Raw genomic sequence first — 22856 nt, 5'->3', positions numbered from 1 at the left:
CATAAAGGCTGGAAAACACCTCTAAATTCATTGAGTCCAACTATTAAAAGTTTTTGATGGAAGGAGTAAAGAAGGATGGAACTAAAACTGCCAGCATAAAGTTGTTACTTTTTTAACACTCCTAGTTTGCTCATATATGTGCCTCATCTCTTCTTTCATCTTCACAACAATTTCTTCTTTCTCTTCTCACTGTTTATAACAAATTTCTCATTTGTTCCAGTCTCTTTTCATTTACTGTTAATTCATTTTTAAAAAAGACTTCACCCCCCCTCTGCATCTTGTGTTGCCTACTACCTTCCTTTCTACCTTACAGCAGTTACCGTATTAAAGTATATTTTCCAAATATGTCTCTGAAGAAACTTGTCTAACTGTTTTAGCTAAGAGAAACACATACTGCACTGTAATGAGGAAAAAAATGGATTATCTTTAAAGGCTGAAGCTAAGAAATGTATATAGCTCCAATAGTATGTTTATATTTGGACTCAATGATCCTAAAGGTTTCACCCGACCTAAATGATTCTATGATTTTATGATATTTTTAGTAAGATTTTAGACTATTTTTCAAATATATAATACATATACATTCACACATATATAAATATGATTATCAGCTGGTTTTCAGCCTTCCTAATGAAGTTAGAAAAGATAGAAAGCTTTGAATAAATAAAGGGATTTCTGTCTGAAAGATGGAAATAAAACTGTGCATTCATTTGAAAATTATGATACATTGGAAATTCTTAATAAATTATATACAATATCATGTACATAACACAGGATGCTATTTGAGAATAATGCTTAAGAAGTCACAGCTGAAACAATATAAAGTGCTTCACCATTTTTCCAAATCATTCATATAAAATAAATCTTAAAAAAAGACCCTTAATTGTAATCCTCCAAAGCTTTTCCATCAGGACAAACCCATTTTAAACCTTTTTCTCTCTTATCTATAAAAAGTGAAAGGTAGCTAAACAAAATATACTACTGTGCAATAAATGCTTTTTCATCTAAAACACATTAGTACAGTTCCCTTTGAAACTCTATTTTATACCACATGCCTAATTAAAAAGGCATACTGTTTATGTAATTTTAACAATATTCCAGGTAATGGACAATAACATGGCTTTTAGGCTGAAATCCCCATCGACTTAACCAGGACTTCTGCCAAAATACAGATATGACCAATAACAGCTATGCATGCACACAGTTACAGCAAAGCACAATATTAAACACTTTGGGTTTGCTGCTTTCATCACTTGGTATTTCACCATCTTTTTTTCCCCACATTCCAAAACGACTTGCTCATACTTGACAAGAGTTATATTTTGCCTGTCTGATTCTCGGTTTTTCCTTTATTGTTGTTAATTCAAAATGTCACGACGGATCAGGCACGTATAAAGATTATCATATAGAGGGGAATTTTTTTTAAAAAAGCAAATCAACAAACTATTTAGAAAGGCAAAGTCTATGAAAGATGACTCAGACAAATAGCTTATGAATGACATTTTATAAAGTACTTGTCAGAGAATAGTGTCTACATCCTCTCTAATTACCTACACAGTATGTTATAAATGTAAAAACAAAAGTTTTGTCACTTCCTTTGACTCTAAATATAAAAAATATTAATATCTACAGTACTGTATGTAGAACCATTCACAGAAGATTGGACCTTAGAAAGCCCTTCAGAGCGGACTGAATCCTGTCTTTTTTTTTTGCATTTGCTGAGGGGCAAGTGGGGGTAGAGAGGGACCATCTGCAGTCACTGTAGATTGCAGCATAACAGAGGTGCACACACCTATGAATTGGTAATTCCAGGATTTGGATTCAAGCTACAGTGGAGTACACCATATGTGATATCCACTAGGGACTTTTACACAGCTTTCACACTTCCTGAATGCAATATCGCCCTGACCTCAGAGCTGGCTGTCAGCACACCAGATACCTGAGCTGCAAAACTTAAGGACTGAAAAATTTTAAACTATATATATTTAAGTGTATTCTCAAATAAGCAGTTAATCATATTGTGCTATTATTTATGAGGATGTTGGAGGCAAGAGACTTGTTCCACTTCCACTGGATTTGTAGAAAGCCAGAAATGGCACTTCTGATCTCTCCCTTCCAAGCCATATTATCTTTAGCCTTTGGACTGTGGTGCCGGAAGGACACATGAGGACTTATCCTTAGAAAGCGTGTTACATGGGGAACGCTAAACAGCCTGAGCATTTCCAAAAACAGGTTTAAACATCAGTGGCAAGATAAGTGAGTCTCTGGTTGTTCTTCTTTGGGGGGGGCTGTCTCATGAACATTTATCAAATAACGTAATATATCATGCCAAGAGCAGAATGGGAATGCAGCATATACGCGGTAAAACTGCATATTTTGCCAACATCAGACATAGATGATTTATTGCATACTCTGGAGGAGTTTACTATTCTAGAGTTCACAGTCTTCATGTGGAAATTGTATGTACTTACGGTGTGAAGGTAACTTTTATTCTTTGTCTTCATAAATCAAAAGAAAGCTTCAAAAATAAAAGTATTTCAGCAAGTGTTCCAGTAAAGTCTGTACATATTTTGTCACATATACCCCATAAACCTGCCTGAGCAAATAATGGATTATTCACTCAATAACAGAACAGACAGAAATCAGGTCAGCTAGACCTGAAATATTTCATTCAATCTAATACAAAAGTTTTTGTCTGGAAGAGGAAACATTACTTCTTTTGCTACATTTACTTTTGGATATTTTGTTCCATTTTGGAATGGTAGTTTTAAAATACAAGTTCAAAATTATTTTGTATCTTTTAAATAAAATGTTTTGACTTTTTCTAAACAAACTTTACATTAAAAATGTCAATACAAAAACCTGTAATTTCTGATCTTTTTTTCTTCTTTATTCAGATGAAATTATTTGTTGACTTTGACTGGAAAGTTTTAAGGTACACTGAAAAAGCTTTTTGTGGCAAATTTGCTGTTAAAAATGTCACCACCTGTACTCATGGTAAACATTACATCTAGTTAGATTCTTTGCTTAAAGCTATAATTTCTGACAATAAATATGCACCTCTGATTTTTTTCTTGTTTTCTGCTGAAAATTATAGTTTTGTTGCAGCCATGTCACTTAAAAACAAGAAAAAGAAATCAGTTCTTCTCCACATTTAAACATGATACAATTCCTTCAATATTTCAGAAAGATCACAAAATGTTCACTAATTTCATCAGTCTGCTTCTGGAGCAAGCATCAAACTGTACATCAAAACCAACAAGATACCATCATCTTGTAGGATCAGCTTTTTTGTTTGATTGTCTTTCTTGAGACTATAAACCAATAGGAAAAAACTTACTAATTTTATATGCTCTATAGCAGTAACTCTGGAGCAAGTGAAGTTGTGCACTAACTTGGGCAACCCCTAAGGTGACATCTGAAAATGCCTCCTTCTGTTTATTTGGGGTTTGAACGCAACAAAATTATTATCACCAGCTTTTATAAAAATGAAATTAGTAGACAACCAAACTACTTTCACTAAAATATGTTTTGTTTCTCTCAATACCTGATCTCATCAGTCAATTATGAGAAAGGTAACAGAAATATTTCAAATGATACAAATGTTCTCAATGATCTATTTGTTAGAAAAAGGTTAAAGTTTTGTTAGGAGCATGATAAAAGTACATCATAAAATTCACATGTAAAATTTCAAATGATACACACTATAACACTTTATTTTGATTATACGTCCAATAAGCATGTATCTATGCTACAAAAACATAACGTAAAATAGCAGTGGAGGGTCTTATATATGAGTGAATAGTAGAGAACTGAAAACAATACATCATGTTTCCCTTCCATGAAGCATTAAATACCATACCGTCACCAATACAACATTTATTTATTTATTTATTTGTTTATTTGTTTGTTTACAGATTCTGGTCATCTAGAGGCATATAGTTATAGTCTTTTCACAGAGTAACATACTCTCATAGTTTCAGTTGAGTCCAGGAGTCCAGGAATCAAAAGTAAAACAAATAAAAGAAATCTTCATTATTTCATAACAGCTTGCAACTTTTAAGCACATGTCACTGAGTGTTAAGTCACCTCTTAAGAAGGAATTTAAAACATTGCAGCTTGTTTTTTGTCCCTTCTGCAGGTTCCAGAAATTACCCCTGAGCTAGCAGATTTCTGGATTTTCCAATCTGCACAACCTTGAAAAGGTTATGCATAACAGCTTATCATGTTCTATTAAACACAGACCTGTTTTATCAGGCAGAGAACTATGGGACAGCAACATGCATTGTGGTCTACATCTTACCTGAAAACCTTCCTAAATTATAATCTCCTATCAATGTGCAAAGTTCCATATGATAAACACTTTCTGGCTTTTTAATCTCCTATCTACAAGGTCCTGATTTTTCATGTTCTCTCATGAATATTTCCAGATTCCAAATATATAGACCCATAAGCAGCAGAATAAAAAAAGACATCGTTTCTTATGGCTTTAAGCTGTGTTGTCAAATTCTGATGGCTAATAAGGTATAAGCTCCAGCATAAATTTCTGTTGCAGTGAAATTTTGCATTTACTATTTCCCTCTCACTCCACCACCTCTTAAACAATCCCAATACTTCGGTGGTATTGATTCACTGGCATTTATACCAGATGAGGTAATTCTGTATCTTTCCTCTATTTGGTTACCTCTTTTTATGGAAGTTATAGGACTTCCTCTTCAAACACTGACCCCTTTCAGATTTGATTCAATATGACCAAAGGGGAAGAAAGTCAGAGAGGGTGGCAAAAATTAGCATCATGATGTAATACAGTATTTTGTCCAGAAAACATAAAAAAATACTTTTTTACTTTTCCCATTGCAATCCATATATTTCCTTTTCTTTTTTTACCCATTTCTAAAAGCTTTATGCTATAGAGCTTCTTGTGGCATGAGAATGCTTTCAATATTTCAGTTCCCAATTTTTGCCATTCATTTATAAAGATTTTGCTTAGTGAATTCAGTCACTTAGAGATTTGGTCACAAAATTCTTAAAACATTCAGCTAGCTAAGTATGTATGAGTAATTTATATATCCCTTTCCATTGTATATATGTATATTTTTCAAAATTACATTTTATCATCAACCAATTCTTCCAGTTCTGTTTAATTCAACTGAAATGCTTTACAGTTTTGTCGTCTTTCCACTATCCAAAATAATTGTATGTCATCTGAAAATTGCCCTGTGTCTCTCTAGCTAATTACCATGTTTGTATTTCTATAGCACTGTCTATGACAGATTTCAAAATGCATATAGACTTTCACTGGTCCAGGTTGTCTTAGAATAACCTTAGCCATAAGCCTTCTGCCTTATTCCAGATAGTCCGTTCATTTCTCACTTGTTGTGATCACTAACACTGATCTTCCCTAATATTTTATTTTCAGAAGTATTTTCTTTCCTTAGCATCTTAGAGTGATAGGACTTTGTCAAAGTTATTTAGTAAGTACAAATAAATTACTTCGGCCTCTTTTCCACTTATTACTAATTTACTGTCACTATCAGAGATGCCATTAAGCTAAAAGAAATCCATTTTTCCTTTACAGAAACTATTCCTGTTTGTTCAAATCCCATTACGTTTATCTCATTAAAGGTATCTGGCACAGATTTTTTAATATGCAATTCCCAAGATCATCCCTAGAGTTTCTGAAAAGACAGATAAATATTTCCTGCCATCCAGCCTTCTGAATGGAACGGCTGCGACACTGTATATTTTTATTAACTAACCATCAGCCATCCTGTTCTATTTAATTAATACTACCCGTAAGAGAGAAAGATTTTTGTCTACTTTTTTCCTTTTGCAAGTATACAACACCATCACCAACTCGTAAAAATCTAGAGTTAAATTACACCAACCGCAAATTTACTTGTATCTCTGGAAAACAGACTATATCAAGCAGATAGAGTTCTTTGCTCCTAGGATAAGGTTTTGTCCCTGAAACATATCCGCAGTTCTGGAAACTCTGAGAAAAATCATTTAGACCACCCCTGAAACCCTCCCAAATCTTCAAAAGAGCAGCTGACACTGATATAAAGACAACAAGAAAAAGTGGGTGATAGATTCCTACTCTGTGACCTTAACACTTCAGAAAAATAGATGGCACTGGAAGGGGAACATCCAGGGTCTACATGGTCTAGCACTGCACCTACATTAATTAGTCTTTGAGTAATTTTAGCAATGAAATTTTTCCAATTCCCTCACTATTTTCTCCATCTTTTTTTCCAAAAAGAGTGTGAAGTGGGAGTTGCAGGGTGGACGCAGTACATAGAAAAGCTAAATTGGGTATGGAGGTGGGATTAAAAGCATTAAACTATGATTTCCAGTCTTCTCCATATTTTTCGGTTTTTCTCATGTGGTCATTCTTGTCCCAGACTGCCACACATGCAGATGTCTGGGTAGCCACTATGCCCCTCAGTGAGCCAATCTTCTCCTTACCTGCAGTCATTTAGACCACATGTGTTAAAGGGAAAGGAAAGCTGGGAAAGACACTACCTGACCAAAGAAACAGGCAATACTCAGGGAAGAGAAAGTATTTCCAGAGTATAATGACTTTTTGCAACTTCTGCATCTCAACATTACATAATGTGTTGCCTTAATGGTTTTTTTGTTTATGTATCAAATTGTTAACTTATTTCATCTTAATAAGATCTTATCACAGGTTAAAATGACACTGCAGCCCCCAAGACACTGACAGAGAAAAATTAGAGTACACCATGATGCTATTCACCAGTCCTTTCAGAAGGAAGAGTGTGTCAGACTAAACAATAATTAGAATACCCTAATAAATAAAATTATGGAGAATTTGAATTTGACAGTCTACTTATCATAGGTGTTCAATATCACACCTAGCAGGCCAACAGAAGGAGCCTGTGAGAAGAGAGGTGGAGATGGGTGTCCCTGAGAAAAAAGGGTCCCCATGATGATGTGCCAAATCTTGTTATATTACATCTCAAGCCTCTAAATAAAGCATTCACCCTATCATAATTAAGAAAACTCATTTATACTAACCATTATGATTAAAATTATGTTGAAACATCCATCTAATTGAAAGTATAGTAACACTCATCAACTCAGTTAAACACATGTGGAGAATTAAATCAAGGATATTAATTGATTAACACAATAAGTAAGTGGTGGTATGTTAGTTAGGGGGTTAATTTCTATATCAGGTAATCCTGGTAGATTCTTACTTTTTAGGTCCTTTTAGTTAAAAAAATTACTCTATTCTCAGAAAAATTTTCCATCCACCAAGGATGGTTTTTTTGTTTTTTTTTTTTCAAAATATATATTTGTCCATGTATTTCTCACTCAGTGAGATGTAAAGCATCATTGCAGTGCTGATGAGAAAAAGCCAATAAATGTAAAAAGATAGCACTGATCCGTAATTCAGCCTCAAGATATGAACATCTCTAGCTAAAGAAATTACAAAGGAATTATACAGTAGTTAAAAAGATATAATTTGATTATAATAGGTAGATTATTAGATAATATTTGAATATACATAGGGATTCCTATTAATTTCTGCTCATTTGAACTGGTTTTAGCCTGGGCAACTCTGTGGTATCACAACATTAAAGCTTTTCCTTGTCTATGTAATGCTTGGGACAATGGAACCCTGCACTGCTATCACAGCCCCTTGGTAATACTATAACCTAAATTATCATCATCATCATTCAGATTGAATTAAGAGGCTTGGAAAGAATATGCATCTAGGGGGGAATTTCCAGAGCAGTCTTGCTTAGATCACTACTGATAGCTATAATGAGAAGGGCAGTGGCATATCTGCTTTGAGGTATTCAGGAACTGGAAGGACTGCACTAACCTGGTCAATAATCTTGATGTAGCAAAGATGAAATAATCTGAGCTGTGCCACAGGATGATGACTCCAAGAATGGATGAATTTCATCCTCTCCCACACCTCTCATTATCAGATGAGATTCTCAAAAAGAATTTAAAAGGGTTTGTGACTTACAGTTCTTTGAAAATCAAAGGGAGATGTATTCAGCCTAAATTAGGCTGAAACCTACTTTTCCCAAAAGCCTGAATATAAAAGCTTTTCAAGATTATATATAAACACCACCACCACCCCCGGGTTTAGCAGTGTTTGGGAAAATTTTGTACTTATCCACCCACACATGATCCAAGTGAAGTCTGCACAGCATTCACCCACAGAGGGATATGTCCCACCGTGTTTGTATCTAGAATGGTGGAGTAATACTAAAAAAATCAAAATTTCAGTCACAGAAGTCCAGCAAAAATCATTTGGGGGCTGCTATTTTTGTTAGGTTTCTTCCTCTGTCATCCCCAGAGGCAATGCAATGAGCAGCTACTATATGGGCTCAGCCTCCTTTGAATATTAAATTACTGGAGTTCAGAAGAATTTAATTAGTATCTCACCTACTTACCATCTTGCAATGATGCCTCTCCTACAATTATGGTACTACATTACAAGCAATTTCAGCTTAATTGAATAACTGGAGTAAAACCTGGGTTCCAATTGCCAGAATTATCTATATTAAGGTAGTTATAACCGAGTTAAAAACCAGAAAAAGTAAGATGATCTCTATGTTTGTTATGATAGCAGGTTTATGGCAGATACTCTAGTATTCATCCCTAATATTACTGTATTCACCCCTAGGATTACCACACTGTCAAAAGAAATATATTTAAACAACATTGCAGATATGCCACTGATCTGGGTGTGAGAAGTTGAATAATTACAAAGTCAAATAAGGCTGTAAGGTAGCAAAATATAGGCTCTAAATTATTTTCAAATACCCTTCTTATTTTAACATTTTGTTCCTCTTTCCCCCCAGCTGCACATATCTATGTGCACTTCAGCCACTGACTGTAAAACTCCCTTCTCATAGTTCCTCACATTCAAAGTCTTTGTAAAATAAATTTTCTGACAAAAACCTTGTACTGGAAGCAAGAAAGGAAAAAAATTGCAGAGACAGAGTGAGAGAAGAAAAGAGCAATGGGACAAAGTCCAAATTGGATTTTTCTCAGCCTGTTCCTCTACCCTGATGCATTTCATGTAGTTCCAAACTGGCTCAGATCCTCCTTGGTTTGAGACAAAGACCTGGCATAGGAGGTCAGCTGCTGAGTCATCCTGCTTCAGCAAGAAAGTATGAGAAGAAAACGTGTGGTGATAAGGTCGGTCTATGAAAGGTGGAAAGCCATAGATGTACGTTTCTGATGGCTCTCCATAGTCCAATTGAGTACAGAGAGTTTCTAAGTCATTCTTGTCTGTGCTGGGAGACATGGAATCACTGAAGCTGGAAAAGACTATAAGATCATCAAGTTCAAACATTAACATAACACTGTCAGGTCCACCACCAAACCGTGTCCCTATATTCTACATCTATATGTTTTTGAACACTTCCAAGGATAGTGATTCTACCACTTCCTTGGGCAGCCTGTTCCAATGCTTGACCACTCTTTCAGTGGTGAAGTTTTCACTAACATCCAAATACTAGGAAATACCTGTCCTGCTTCTCTACTGTTACACTGTAAAGTGAGTTTGACTTTGCAATCTCCACAGGAGGAAGGTACAGCCTGTAAACAAAGAAACACACAGTCCTTCAAAAGTATAAATGTGGAAATTCCCAGTACACAAAGTGATGAAGGAGAATAGGAGATGCAAACAAAGTTTTCCAAAGTAATCCCAGCACTTCACTAGTTTAGCTGTCATAATGGACTTACCTATTGATGCTCTACCACTTTGCCCAGCACTGCTTCTCTTCTATTTAGAGACATAACTGGAACAGACTCCCCAGGGAAGTGATTTCAGACAGTTTTTTAGACATTCTCCAACATTACAGGTATTAGTGAAGTACAAGCAATATAGACATGCTTTTTTCTTAACTTTACTGTACTCATTCCCATTTGCCTTAAGTAGGTATCAACATCTCAAGGATACTGAAAAAATAATGCCTTTTCTAAGCAGAAGTAAAATTATGAAAATAATAATTAGGAAAATAAGCCAGTTTCAGCTGAAACCTCTAATTCAGTTCAGATCCCCTCAATCTGTAGATTTGTTACAAAATAGTGAAAGAAACTGCCTAATGACTGCTGAAGAGGAAGTAGCAGCAATTTGAATGTGAAACCATATGCAAGTGTGGCCTTCAGAAGCTGGTTGATGACTCTAAGAGACCCAGAGTGTTAAGTTGTTAACTTTGCACTATTTTGGCCAATTCCCAGTAATTAATATGTCTTTATATTCACATGCTATGTACTATCACTGAAAATTCTATTTCCCTGCTTGGCATTTACTCACCTACTTGATCAAAGACATGATTTGTGACACTGACTTCAAAGCAAAAATTTGGTTTTTTGCTGTAAACACCAATACTCTTTTTAGCCTTTCCAATATCATGTTATCAATTATAATAATTTTATTAAGTCTATTAATGATTTTTTTTAATTTGGAAGCACAAACTTCAACCACTAAGGGCTGATTAAATCCAATGCAGCAATTCAGGTAGATGCTTATTAAAACTGTAAAGGAAAGAAGGCTTTGAAAAAATCAGCTATGTAGACTTTCTTTGAGAATGCAGTCATTTTCTACAGAACACACTTTAACCTAAAAAGCTGTCTTCTAGCTCTTGTGTATTGAAAAGTCTGATTCTGTTCACATCTGGAAGATAACAGATGCAATTTGGTGTGCTTGAGTTTGTTGGTTGAAAAAACTAATTGCATTTTATGTGGCTCAGAGTTTCTGTAAGTATTAGTAGAATAAAAGCTGCCCAGAGTGCTGTCCTTTCAGTGGGCAACTGAGATCCACTAGACTTGATAATATTCAACTATATTTCACATTGCTTTTGTTCAGGGAGAACCCATCTTTTAGCAGCAAGACAAATAACAGAAACTGTCCATAAAGACCATGTATGACAAAGGGGAGACAGGGAGAACTGCGTCTCCTGTTCTCTAAAAGAGCCAAAAAGCAAAACAATCAATAAGAGTGCAATTGTCTTGTACAGGAGGTCATCAATCGTTACACGTTAACAGCTCACTGGTACAAACTTGTACTTCATGGGTGGCTTGCAGGATTAACAAGATCCATGTGTGGGCATAGGAATGGATATAGGAGAAAAGTAAGAAAAGGAGAAATACTGGAATGGATCCCAAAGGTAATTCAGAAAAAGGAGCAGGAAAAAGGAACACTGATTAACTACAGAAAAGCAAAACAACATGACGGGAATGAGAAATACAGTACTGTGAGAAATCAAGTTAGTAAACAGTGCAGATCTTAAAAAAGTCACCTGAGTCATTACGCCTGACTATTTTTTGACATTTACCCCAATTGCATCAGCTTCAGTAGCAATATTTAAAGATTATTAGAAAGCTAGTAACATGATCTTCTGAAATAGAGAGATTGAAAGGAACTAAATGTCAAAAAGCATTTAAAATTATTTTGAGAAGTCTCAATTAGCTATTGATCCCAAGATCGCAGAATCGTAGGATCATAGAATGGCTTGGGTTGGAAGGGACACTAAAGATCATCTCGTTCCAATGCCCCTGTCCTGGGAAGAGAGATGATATCACACAATAATAAGATTGTGAAGATGTTGCACAATAATAATCTCAAAAACTCTTATTTACACTTGATTCTTGAAAAGATTTGGAAAATAATAGCCAGTCCAGAAAGATCTGTTTTGCTTTGAAATGTCCCAATTCTGTTGGTTTTTTCACAGCTCCACAGTCCACAAAACTACATTACAGTGAGATGAAATAAGAGCCAGGAGAAACAGGAGTTTAAAAATGTTGGAAATAGCATTTGTATTAGCTTAAGCAACTCTTAAGTCAGGCTGCCAAGATATTCTGTCATAAGGTTTGACTAGGGAGATTCTGTCCTCTTCATCCTGGAGGCTGCACTCATTCAGAGCTCCTGGAAATGCAAACTTCTGTTTGCTTTTACACCTGATACTGACAAAAGCCAGAACATTCTTGATGTGTCACATCACTGCATGTATAAACACATATGTCTTCTATTGAGTGAGTGAATTATCAGTGTATTCCTCACTGAAAAGGGATTATGGCAGTTTAGTGCTTCATTTAAAATGTTGAGTACATTCCCAAGTGTCAGCAGTAGCTGAAGTCTGACAGAAGGGCATTTCAGCTACTGAGCTTAGGGAAACAACTGGTGTTAAACCTGTCTGACATATCTGAGAAAAATCCCTTCTGTTACAGTCTGACTAATAACACCAAGATGCTTTATTGCACTTTTCAGCAGTAGGTCACAAAACACTTTGGAAAGGTGGCAAACATCATTACAGATACTTTACAAATATACTGATATTCTGGTACTTCTAGCCTTGGAGAAAGGAACTGGCAGAACATACAAATCTTATGTTTGCAGCATCTAGTAGTTATTCCATGGATTTATTGCATATATTTCATTAATTTGAGATGGAAACACCCCCCCCTTTATAATAGCCCATCTCTCTATTTATTTTATATTCTGTATTTCATATGACCAACACATCAAGATAATAACAGTTCAGTGAATTACAGAGAAGCAAGGAATAACTATGAAAACCATTACAGAAAGATAATGAGAAAAATGATTATTGGAATTTCTTATTTTCTTGATTTTAAGTGAGAGACATGGTCAAAAATATTTGCAATATATCAGGCTTTATTTTTCCCCAAAAAATAATACTCAGAAACAAGACTATCCTTAAAACGAAGTCTGCTATCCAAAAAGAATGAAAGACAAAGTAGCTAATTAATACTAATGGATAAAGGACACAGTAGATCAAGAAAAGAGAAAATCTCCTGAAACAGCAATTCAGATTAACATTTAAAAAGACCTGCAATACCTAAGAGGCCCATATAAAGTAAACAGGGTCCGTAGCCTGGAAATATTTTCAAATTCCTTTGAAAATTCCTCTTCTCATTCTTCAGGCAAGTCTAACAACATATAATGGACTAGTAGATACTGTCAGAATTTGTTTTGCTTGTGTCCATCAGAGGCCATCATTTATTTTGCCAAAAAATAGAGGATTGCAATGCCTGAGGTTTACGTTAACTTGCTGAGATTTCTCCAATTAAATCACCCACTGACAAAAGCAATTTTATTTAGTTTCTCTTTTATTCTGTCAGAAGCTGGAAAGATAAAAAAATACTCTCCTGCAACTACATAAATCATGTGAAAAACTATCAGTCAGAAAGCCAAGGCAAAACATTAAGCCCACAAAACAACGGACTTGGCTATGAGGACAAAACCAAGAGAAAGTATCCTTTATTAATAACAGTTCACTATAACATTCAAATTTTGCACCATTTTAGGACTTTCTTTAGAGTAAGACAAGGACTCAAAAATGGAAGACATTCCCGACCTTGTGAAAATGAGACACAAAATATTACTCAAAATGCTAATTTATAAACTGCTTGTTTTGACTTGAAACATAATGAAATAAAATCAGAATTCAGAGTTACTTTAGCCACTTCTGTAAGCAGGAACAGACACAGGCACATTTGTGAGCTTCCTTTGTCTCTTTTTAATCTGATTTCATTTTTGCATTAAAAAACATAGATCACAGACACAGATCTATGATATATGCTTATCTGCTGTTACAGTAGGAGATAGAGAAAAGCAGTACATGATTAAACATGTAACAAGTGTTGTATCTTAATGAAGCAACCTACTGAATATTCAGTGGAATTCACTAACAGACTAACTGCAGCATGGGGCTTTGCCAATAACTGCATACTAAAAGCGGGGGGGGGGGAAGACAAAACAAAACCAACTCCAAAACACAAAAGCTGGGAAGCTACCAGGGCAGAGATCAAAAGTATTCTTATAAGATCATCGCTACTTGGTTGAGCCACCCTGGGGATAAAAAATGCTTCATGCAGATTAGCTATACTTATAACATGTAGTTAGTGTAAGCAAAGAAAAGGATGCGAGATTAAATTTTAGATGGCTTGCTAATATATCCATGCATACATTAATATGTCCTCTATATAACCCCAATTAATTTTATAACTGCAAGAGAAAGCTTCAGACTGCTGTTCCTGCCATGTAACAAAGCCTCAGCCTGTCCTAGTCCTCCACAGCTCTTAAAAGAGCCTCTGAAATGCGGCATCTTTGCTCTGGAAGAACAGCCTGTGCTGTGGCACTGCTTCAACTCTGTCATACCTCAGTGACAGAAATTAAAACAAATCCAGCCCTATCTTTTTCTCTTCCCTATCCAAACTTCACCTATAGCACAGCATTCTCCCCCAGTAATAGGAATTAAGGGGTCTCAGCAGTTCTGGAAAAATAAATGTGATTTCTTATCACAGTTAGATTATCACCCCAAAAGCACTAGGAACTACATTTACACAGGAGTATCAGGCATGATAATGCTGAAAACTGCAGTAACCAGCTTTCCCTATGTAAATCTGGTTCCCTGGAAACTAGAGATACTTACAATTACATGAGCAGAGGACTTCCCTGCCATTGCTCAAGCCTGGTCTAGTGAAAGGTGTCCCTGTCTAAGGAAGGGGAGTTAGAACTAGATGATCTGCAAGGTCTCTTCCAACCCAAACCATTCTAGGATTCTGTAATTTAAAACAGCTACACAGGTCTGTTGAGTGTATTTCCTTATGCTATTTTACAGCTCTGTGCAGCAATATCCCAAGTTAATTTACAGTTCATGTGATCCACTGCAATATTAGGAGAGTCTTCGAGTTTGCTATTTTCACAGTACCTGTAACTAGTGCATGACTTTGGTTTTTATAGTCCCAAAGTTTGTTGAATTGAAAAATGGGACTTCTGTGTCCGAAAAAAAAAAAAATTGCTATTGGATATTTTGACCTTATTTATCCAAATTGTCTCTAGAACCCAATTTTTCTTAAGTCAATGTTATTTCATGAAATAAATAGCTCTTCCCTAATCTATATTTTTAGACATAAAAAATTACTCTTTATGAAAGTTACCAGGAAGCTCAGGCTAACACATTTTTCACAGAATTATTAATCATCCAGGCTCATTTTCAGGCTCATCTTTGTTAACTTGTTGGACAAGCATAGCAACCACTGTATTGAGATCTGACTCACACCTGAACAGGGAAAGCTTCTGAGATGGGCAAAAAAGCTGTACCATTACAGACAGAAAAGAAAGATTGTCAGATTCCAGGAGCTTTCACAAGAAAATAACCTTCCTGCATCCAAGTAAATAAAAAGAAGAATGATAAGCATGCAAAGGATACTCCACACTTACCAGAAGGTTGGAATTGGGAAACAGAGAGCTCTGCCTTGGAGCAAACAGAAAACATCTTTCCCCCACTAGATACAGAGAATTTCAGAGAATCTTCCAGTCACTAGTGGTGCTCCCCACAGCTCTATATTGGGTTCAGTCCTGTTTAATATCTTTACTGATGATCTAAATGAGGGAATTGAACGTAAATTCGCAGATGACACCAAGTCAGGTGAGAGTGTTGATCTGCTGGACAGTGGGAAGGCTCTGCAGAGGGATCTGGACAAGCTGTATTGATGGGCTGAAACCAGTGGTATGAAGTTCTACAAGGTCCTGCACTTTGGTCACAACAACCCCATGCAGTGTTACAGGATGGGAGCAGAGTGGCTGGAAAGCTGCCTGGCTGAAAAGGACCTGGGGGTTCTGGTTAACAGCAGCTGAACACGAGCCAGCAGTGTGCCCAGGTGGCCAAGAAGGCCAATGGCATCCTGGCCTGTGTCAGCTATAGTGTGGCCATCAGGACCACAGCAGTGATCGTCCCCCTGTATCTGGCACTGGTGAGGCCTCACCACAAGTACTGTGTCCATTTCTGTGCTCTTCACTACAAGAAACACTTTTACGTGCTGGAATGAGTTCAGAGAAAGGCAGTGGAGATGGGGGAGGTTCTAGAGGGTAACTTCTATGAGAAGCAGCTGAGGGAGCTGGGGTTGTTTAGCCCGAAAAAAGGGGTGACCCATTTCACCCTCAGGGGTGACCTATACAACTACCTGAAAGGTGGGAGTTGGCCTCTTCTCCCAGGAAACTAATGACAAGAGGAGAGAACATAGCTTGAATCTGCACCAGGAGAGATTCAAGTTGGACTTCAGGAAGACTTTCTTCATGGAAAGGGTTGTTCTACATTGAAATGGACTGCCCAGGAAGGTGGTGGAGTCACCATCCCTGGAAGTGTTCAAGAAACCACTGGATGTGGTTGGTACTTTAGTGCCATGGCCTTGTTGACAAGGTGGTAATCAGTCAACGATCCCAGAGCTCTTTTCTAGCTTAAATGAATCCGTGATTCTCTGGTTCAAGTAATGAGAAAGAGAGGGATTTTTGCCATCCACAAGGAAAAAGAAGAAATGAAATCAACATTCTGTGGCATTGGGAGATGCAAACCTCCTTCTGTAAAGAGGTTGGTACAAATGTCAATTCATGGATAACCATAACTTTGGAGACCGCTGAGCCCATTTACTCCATGTGGAGATGGGTTTTTTTCCCTTTCTCCACTGGATAGTCATTCCATCAATCCTGCTGAGCTGCAGGACAATGCCCCAGGACAGAAAGAAAAGCAGGAATAGCTAGAGTGTCTCCTTCCCTTCCAGAAAGTGAGGCCATGAAAGACAAGGTAGCTGAAGAGGTTTATTCCTGATCATCCCTGTTTGAAAATAACTTAGGTTAAGAAAATAACAGTAATTTACCTGGTTACTTGATTTTGCACATCTGTCATTGCTGCTTAAAGTCAAACCTGGCATTAAATTAGGAAATGAAGATAGCTGGAATAGCCTGACATTTAAAATGTTCAGACAACCAAGGAGATACAAGATTCTTACAGGGATTTTTACTTTTCAGCTTATCTAAAAGAAGTGGAATATACTTAAAAAGCAAAAGCAAATCTAACATCACAATAATACTAATAAGGTTCATTTAGGAACCAGAGTTATAATTCATTTAATGAACACTGATTAGCTCTATTCCTAGGATGAAGGGGAAGAGGTGCACATTTAATTTGTAGACAGAACTTGCACGTCTGAGTACAGACGTCAGGTACAGTTGTGTTGAATTCAGATTTCCTAGAACACCAGAGATTCACAAAGTACTTTTTACTGAATTAGCACTTTCTAAGCCGTTTAAGAAAAACCTCCATAGTATATAATGAAGCTTTATAGATGCAGAGCAAAGGATTCTGAGCTTACTGCACCATCTCGTGTCAAACGACGGGAAGTGCAAGAAAATTATTTTAAACTCTTTTCATTACACTACATACTTTTTCCTTTAACAGATTAATAAAACACAATTTCATCAGCTCTGTAAGTTGCAAAGAACATTTATCATCTTAATATGGCAGCTCTAACAAAACTCCTCCAATGTTAGCATTTTCCCAAATGTTAATACAGCTATGTAACGGAAAACTTCCTTTACAACTTCAGTGTTTGACATTCGCAGTTGCTTAAGCTGTTGAAAATTTTATCTTCTCCACACTAATAAGCAGATCAACCTTTAACAGAAGTTTGAAGCTTTCTAAAGTTAAACATTTTCCAGTACTGATTTGAGTGTACATTAAATGCTACAGGAGAGTAAAAAACAATGTTAATGCAAAATACATGTCAGTTGCAGAAGTAAAAAACACAGAGAAAAGAGGATCTGGTTTTCAGCACAACTGCTCTTGCTTATTATTATCTTCTGAAAGGGAGTAATCTGGCTAGTGCATACTAGATTTTAGGTACTTAGAAGAAAAAACAAATCAAACTTTAATTTCAGAAAATCTATTCACATTTCAAAACAGTATTTATCATAATCAGTATCTGTGTGTCTCAAAGAGATTTTTAGAATGCCTGAGGATGGGATTTCTTATTATTCAGCATATATAATTAGTGTAAAGTTGTTAAAGAAAATTATTTTTATATTTTGCTTTCCCAAAAAGCCCTTCTGAAGTAATCCATAATCATAGAACCATAGAATCATAGATTGGTTGAGTTGGAAGGGATCATATTAAGGGTCATCCAGTTCCAACCCCCCCTGCCATGGGCAGTGACAACTTATACTAGAGCAGGTTGTTCAAAGCCCCATCCAGCATGGCCTTGAACACTTCCAGTGATGGGGCAGCCACAACTAGGCAACCTGTGCCAGTGTCTCACCATCTCACAGTATAGAATTTCTTCCTAATATCCAGTCTAATAATCCAATAATTATAACTTCCACTAGGGTATTTTTGGACTACATCAAACCACATAATCTGGAATATGAAATTACAGTCAAATTCTTTAAAAGTTTGTGTACATCAACTTGATATAAAATTTAAGATACCTCGTTTTTATGCAACTTGATCCATATCAGGCATTTTGAATCACGTATGATAAAAAAAGATGGCCTGAATCCTTCCATCCTGAGTACTAGAAAATGTTTCAAGAATCCTTGGAATGTTTTACTTGGACAGGCCCGTGGTTTTTCTTCCTGAACTTCAATCATCCTCAAAATTTGTAACTAATGATGCAAGCATTTCCTCAAGCTGATAAGCTGGTTTATGGACGGAAATGTACATGCTCACTGAAAACGTGGGAGCAGGGTGATGGTAGCAAGCAGTCTACATGTACTGACAAGGTATAACACCTATGGCTTCCAGAGATGGCTGTGGGCACTGGTCCATTGCAGGGGGCTGGAATCAGCCATCCCAAAGGGAAGCTTTATAATTTTATGATCTTTGCAGATTTCTTTCCAAATGAACACAAATATGTAGAAACAAGCAACTCTTTCCTCTTCCAAAATCAAGTCACTTAGGAAAAGTGATGTGATTGAGAGGGACATGTGACTTGGTCTTGGGACAACATTTTGGTTCCAAAGTATCTCAACTAGAATATTTTTATGCTCAAACATTTTTCTTTTATGATATTTCAAACAGAAATATTGGGCTAATCATCCTGTTATCAGGTCATCGTGCAGCCACTAAACACAGTACACACAGGAGATAATGTGATCCCCGTTTTGGTGTCAAGGAAACTTCGCACTCTGATCTAAACATTCATGGTACTCTCTGGCAGACACACTCCCAGTGCGAGACTTTCACTGCTGGGATGGGAGCCCCCTCACAGCGGGCAGCTCCAGCTCCAATGGGTGCTTCTGCTTGACCCCCTGCACACCCCACACTCACACATAGGCGGAGTAGGTTTCCTTACTGGTTTGACCCCAGGTTTCCTATAGCAGAGTCTCAGATGTCTTGTTCCATAAAGCAATTTATTCATGTTGCAGTAACACAGAAATAGCCTGAGCTGGTGCCTCTGAGGAGGAATCCTGAACAAAGGAACTCCTGGGCTTTTACTCAATGATATCATAGGATGGAAAGTCTGTAATTGAAGACGTTAACCAATTTTGACTAGATTTTGGAGTATACTGAAATGCTATTTCTCAACTATGTGGAAATCATTATGATAAAAAGCTTCTGAACAGGGATTTCGGTCAACTCCCAGAAACAGAAGTGAATCCAAAGCAGATATTTCAGATAGGAAGGGCACCATAGTGCCACAAGCTCTAGCAGGTTTTCCCCAGCTTCCTGGCGTAATTCTCTACTGAAGGTTAAATGATGTGACATAGACTGCAGAGGATAGAAAGCAGGAACTTCAAAGCCATTTGAAGAGACAAACTGCTAAATTTAGATTAAATGGCAGGCATGAAATACTATTAAGTAGCAGACATCAGACACTTTGAATCTGAAGGAAAGGAAAGGGACAGGGTCAAAGATAAAAATCCTCAGACTGAGGGGAGAACTTGCAGAAGACACTGATTTCCAAGAGGAAATACTATATGGCTCCTCTCTTCCCATCACTTCAGAAAACAGTAGCAGACAATTTTTTCCTGTAACAATAGTAAATTAGACTGGAAGCTGTTTCAAGGGAACTGTTAAGTGTCTGGGGATACCTTTCCCCTCACTTTCCAAAGAGTTTTTTATCATCACTGCTATACCCGCAGCTTGGATTATATAACCTTACTTGAAAGTCTCAAAATGTAAAGAAAAATAGCTATTTTTGACTTTCACCACTGTAACTATAATACTAAAGAAGTCCTAGAGGAACAGGGATGTTTCCCTTCCAGGCAAGAAATTGCTTTGTCTGTGATTGTCCCCTGATGTTACACAGAGGCTCTGTGGAGGTATTTGCTTCCAAATAACTAAAGTGATAACCTCAGCATAAGATATATCATTGCTTGGTACTGTTGGTTTCTGCAGTAGAAGCTAGGTAAGTAACCCATAAAGCTGCTAAAACAAGAAAAGACAAACAATATGCAAACTAAACACAGGACCAACAAGAGCAGAGGACAAAGATTAATTCATATGGCTATTCCATGAAGGCTCAATAAACACCAGCTGTATTCACATCAATCTTTAATAATAAACATTTCCTTTCACTTGTAACCGTGCTGTAAACACTCCATTAGGCAAGCAATGCCCATTTCACAGGCTTTGAGCACCAGAAGGAGCAAAGCCCATCTGCCTTGTTTGCTGCTTAGTTAATTGCTGGAATAAAACCATTACCCAGAACGTCACTGCCTCTAGTAAAAAATATTCTTCTTTTTTTCCCTTCCCAGGCCTAGTAGAAAATAAAATAGGAAATTCATTATGCTCATCACTGCATTTATGTTCCTTCCATTAGAGAAATTTTAGGAATATTTTCAAACTATTGCAGTCTTATGAAAGAGCAAATGTAAATTTTTGGAAAGGGATTTCTTTTTGGTTGTTATACAGGTTCACCAAGAAGATGAACATTTTTGCACAAGAAGATATATCAGAGGACACCAGACACACGTACAAAAAAAGCTTCTATATTTTATAAATAGTTGGCTTAATTAAAAGAAAGATATCTCTACAGCACTCTGAATTGCATCAAACTCCACAGAAAATAGCAAGTGCTTGAGCAATAAGGATATGAATAGTGGCAAATGAGCTCCTTTTTCAGGCATAACTTGTGACTTTGATACAGCTTTTTGAGAGATGAAAAAACTAGGATTCCATCAGACGGATACATTTATAATATTTTTTTCAGTTTCTGAACAAGGAAACAAGGATAATCAGGAAGAGAAGTCTGCCATTTTAAAATCACCATGATATTGAGGCTGAGAACCTGCATTATTCCTCTCCCAATGTAGAGAAAAACAGGCTTATTTGCCAGGAATTATTTTTGCTCAAGCAAAAACCCCACTCAAAGCAAAAAGCTCACATCTCAGCACAAAGCTTTGTCAACTATACCTGTTACACTACAGCAAGCCTTAAAAACCCATCACAGGACAATCAATCTGCAATGATATGTTTCAAAAAGAAGCTTGTCTGTTTGTACAACAAAATAAGTTTCCCAAGCATTTCATGCTACATGTTTTCTCATATTTGAGGACCAAAGCTGCAGGAAGTATCGATCCTACCTTCAAAGGAGAAATGTGCGACTGTAACACATATCCATGGACATTCTCTATTTGAGACAAGTTCTTCTCTGACACGTGAACAAGCTCTGGGCCTCTCACTTCGTGGGTTAAACGAGGCAAAGTATGATCATGTGGAGCATCCTCATCTTGATAACGATATTTCTAGACAAAAAAAAAACCGAAAGGAAGAACAAATAAGCTTTGAGGAGACGATTCATATGTGTTAATATAATTACAGAATAACAAAGTATCAGACGGTAGACAATAATTATCAGATTTCCTAATCTGTTCGGGAGACCATTCAGTGGATAAGGAATTGGTAGAATGAGAGTTGTGTTTAATGGCTCTGTGTTGAGGCAGAGGACAGTGATGAGTGGTGTCTCTCAGGGCCCTGTCTTGGGACTGCTGCTCTTCAATATCTTTATCAATGACAAAGACAGTGAGATCAAGTACACCCTCGACAAATTTGCAGGTGACACAAAACTGAGCAGTGCAGTTGACACAATAGAAGGAAGGGATGCCATCCAGAAGGAACTGGACAAACTTGAGAAGTGGGCCCACAAGAACCTCATGAAGTTCAACAAGTCAAAGTGTAAGGCGATGGGTTCAGGTGATCACATTGGCTGATCTAATGGATGTCATCCCTGCCCATGGCAGGGGGTTGGAACTAGATGACCTTTAAGGTCCTTTCCAACCCAAACTGTTCTATGAATCTGTGATTCATTCTATTGCACTGTATGCTTATATATATATATATATATATACACAAAATATTTACAATACATATATGCTATTCTGTCCAGATCATCCATGTAGCTTTACATCATGAGAAGCAGTGTGATGTGTCCTTAAAGAGAGAACATCTCTTTGACCAACAGTTAGCCCCTTCCCCATCACCACACTGCAGCGTAGTTGTCACATAAATGGGAGCCAAACCCCAGAGGAAATTAATTCACCCTGAGTCCTGTGCTCATGAAAAGCAGAACACTTGCATAGATCTCTGCTGGTAGACTTCCTTTATAATTTGAATTGATCTATTTATCCAATAACTACATATTGCTAGGACAAATTCAGTAATATCCATGTTCATGGGCCATAAACTGGAAAGTTTACAGAACAGATTTCCACTTTCCCATTTGCTTTTGTCTCCCTCCCACCCCAAGCACAGCTTTCTCTTTCTTCAGAAGGTATGAGCCCAGAGCATTTCTGGGTCAATCTTGTTATGTGTTTGCCTCTTCTTAGCACCAAACTCATTGATTTTCATACATCTTTCCTCCCACAGCATCTCTTCAGTGAAATGCTTTCAGCTGTGAACCAAAATGGTTTGACACAGCAAAAAGCCAGTGGTAAGGATGAAAACATCAAACCAGAATTAAGACTCTCCTGTAGAAATGCCTCATTAGTTTCAATTACCCTGCCCTGATGAGGTCCTGCAAATGTCCTTGAAATTACCCCATTCCCTAGAAACCTTTCT

General features: G+C 37.0%; 1 protein-coding gene across 2 annotated transcripts in view; it reads right to left on the bottom strand.

The window, feature by feature from the left end:
• Window positions 1-22856, bottom strand: part of DLG2 (discs large MAGUK scaffold protein 2) — a 999038-nt gene that overhangs the window by 520055 nt on the left and 456127 nt on the right. For both annotated transcript variants that reach the window (XM_018071067.2, XM_025894987.2), the window contains one exon: window positions 21383-21544. In XM_018071067.2, coding sequence (XP_017926556.1) covers window positions 21383-21544 — 162 coding nt within the window. The remainder of the gene's footprint in view (window positions 1-21382; window positions 21545-22856) is intronic.

The sequence above is a fragment of the Manacus vitellinus genome, unplaced genomic scaffold (assembly GCF_001715985.3).
Source record: "Manacus vitellinus isolate BGI_N305 unplaced genomic scaffold, ASM171598v3 scaffold_2_pilon, whole genome shotgun sequence".
Lineage (NCBI taxonomy): Eukaryota > Metazoa > Chordata > Aves > Passeriformes > Pipridae > Manacus > Manacus vitellinus.
The sequence above is the reverse complement of the archived record's forward strand: the minus strand, read 5'-3'. Positions and strand labels throughout refer to the sequence as shown.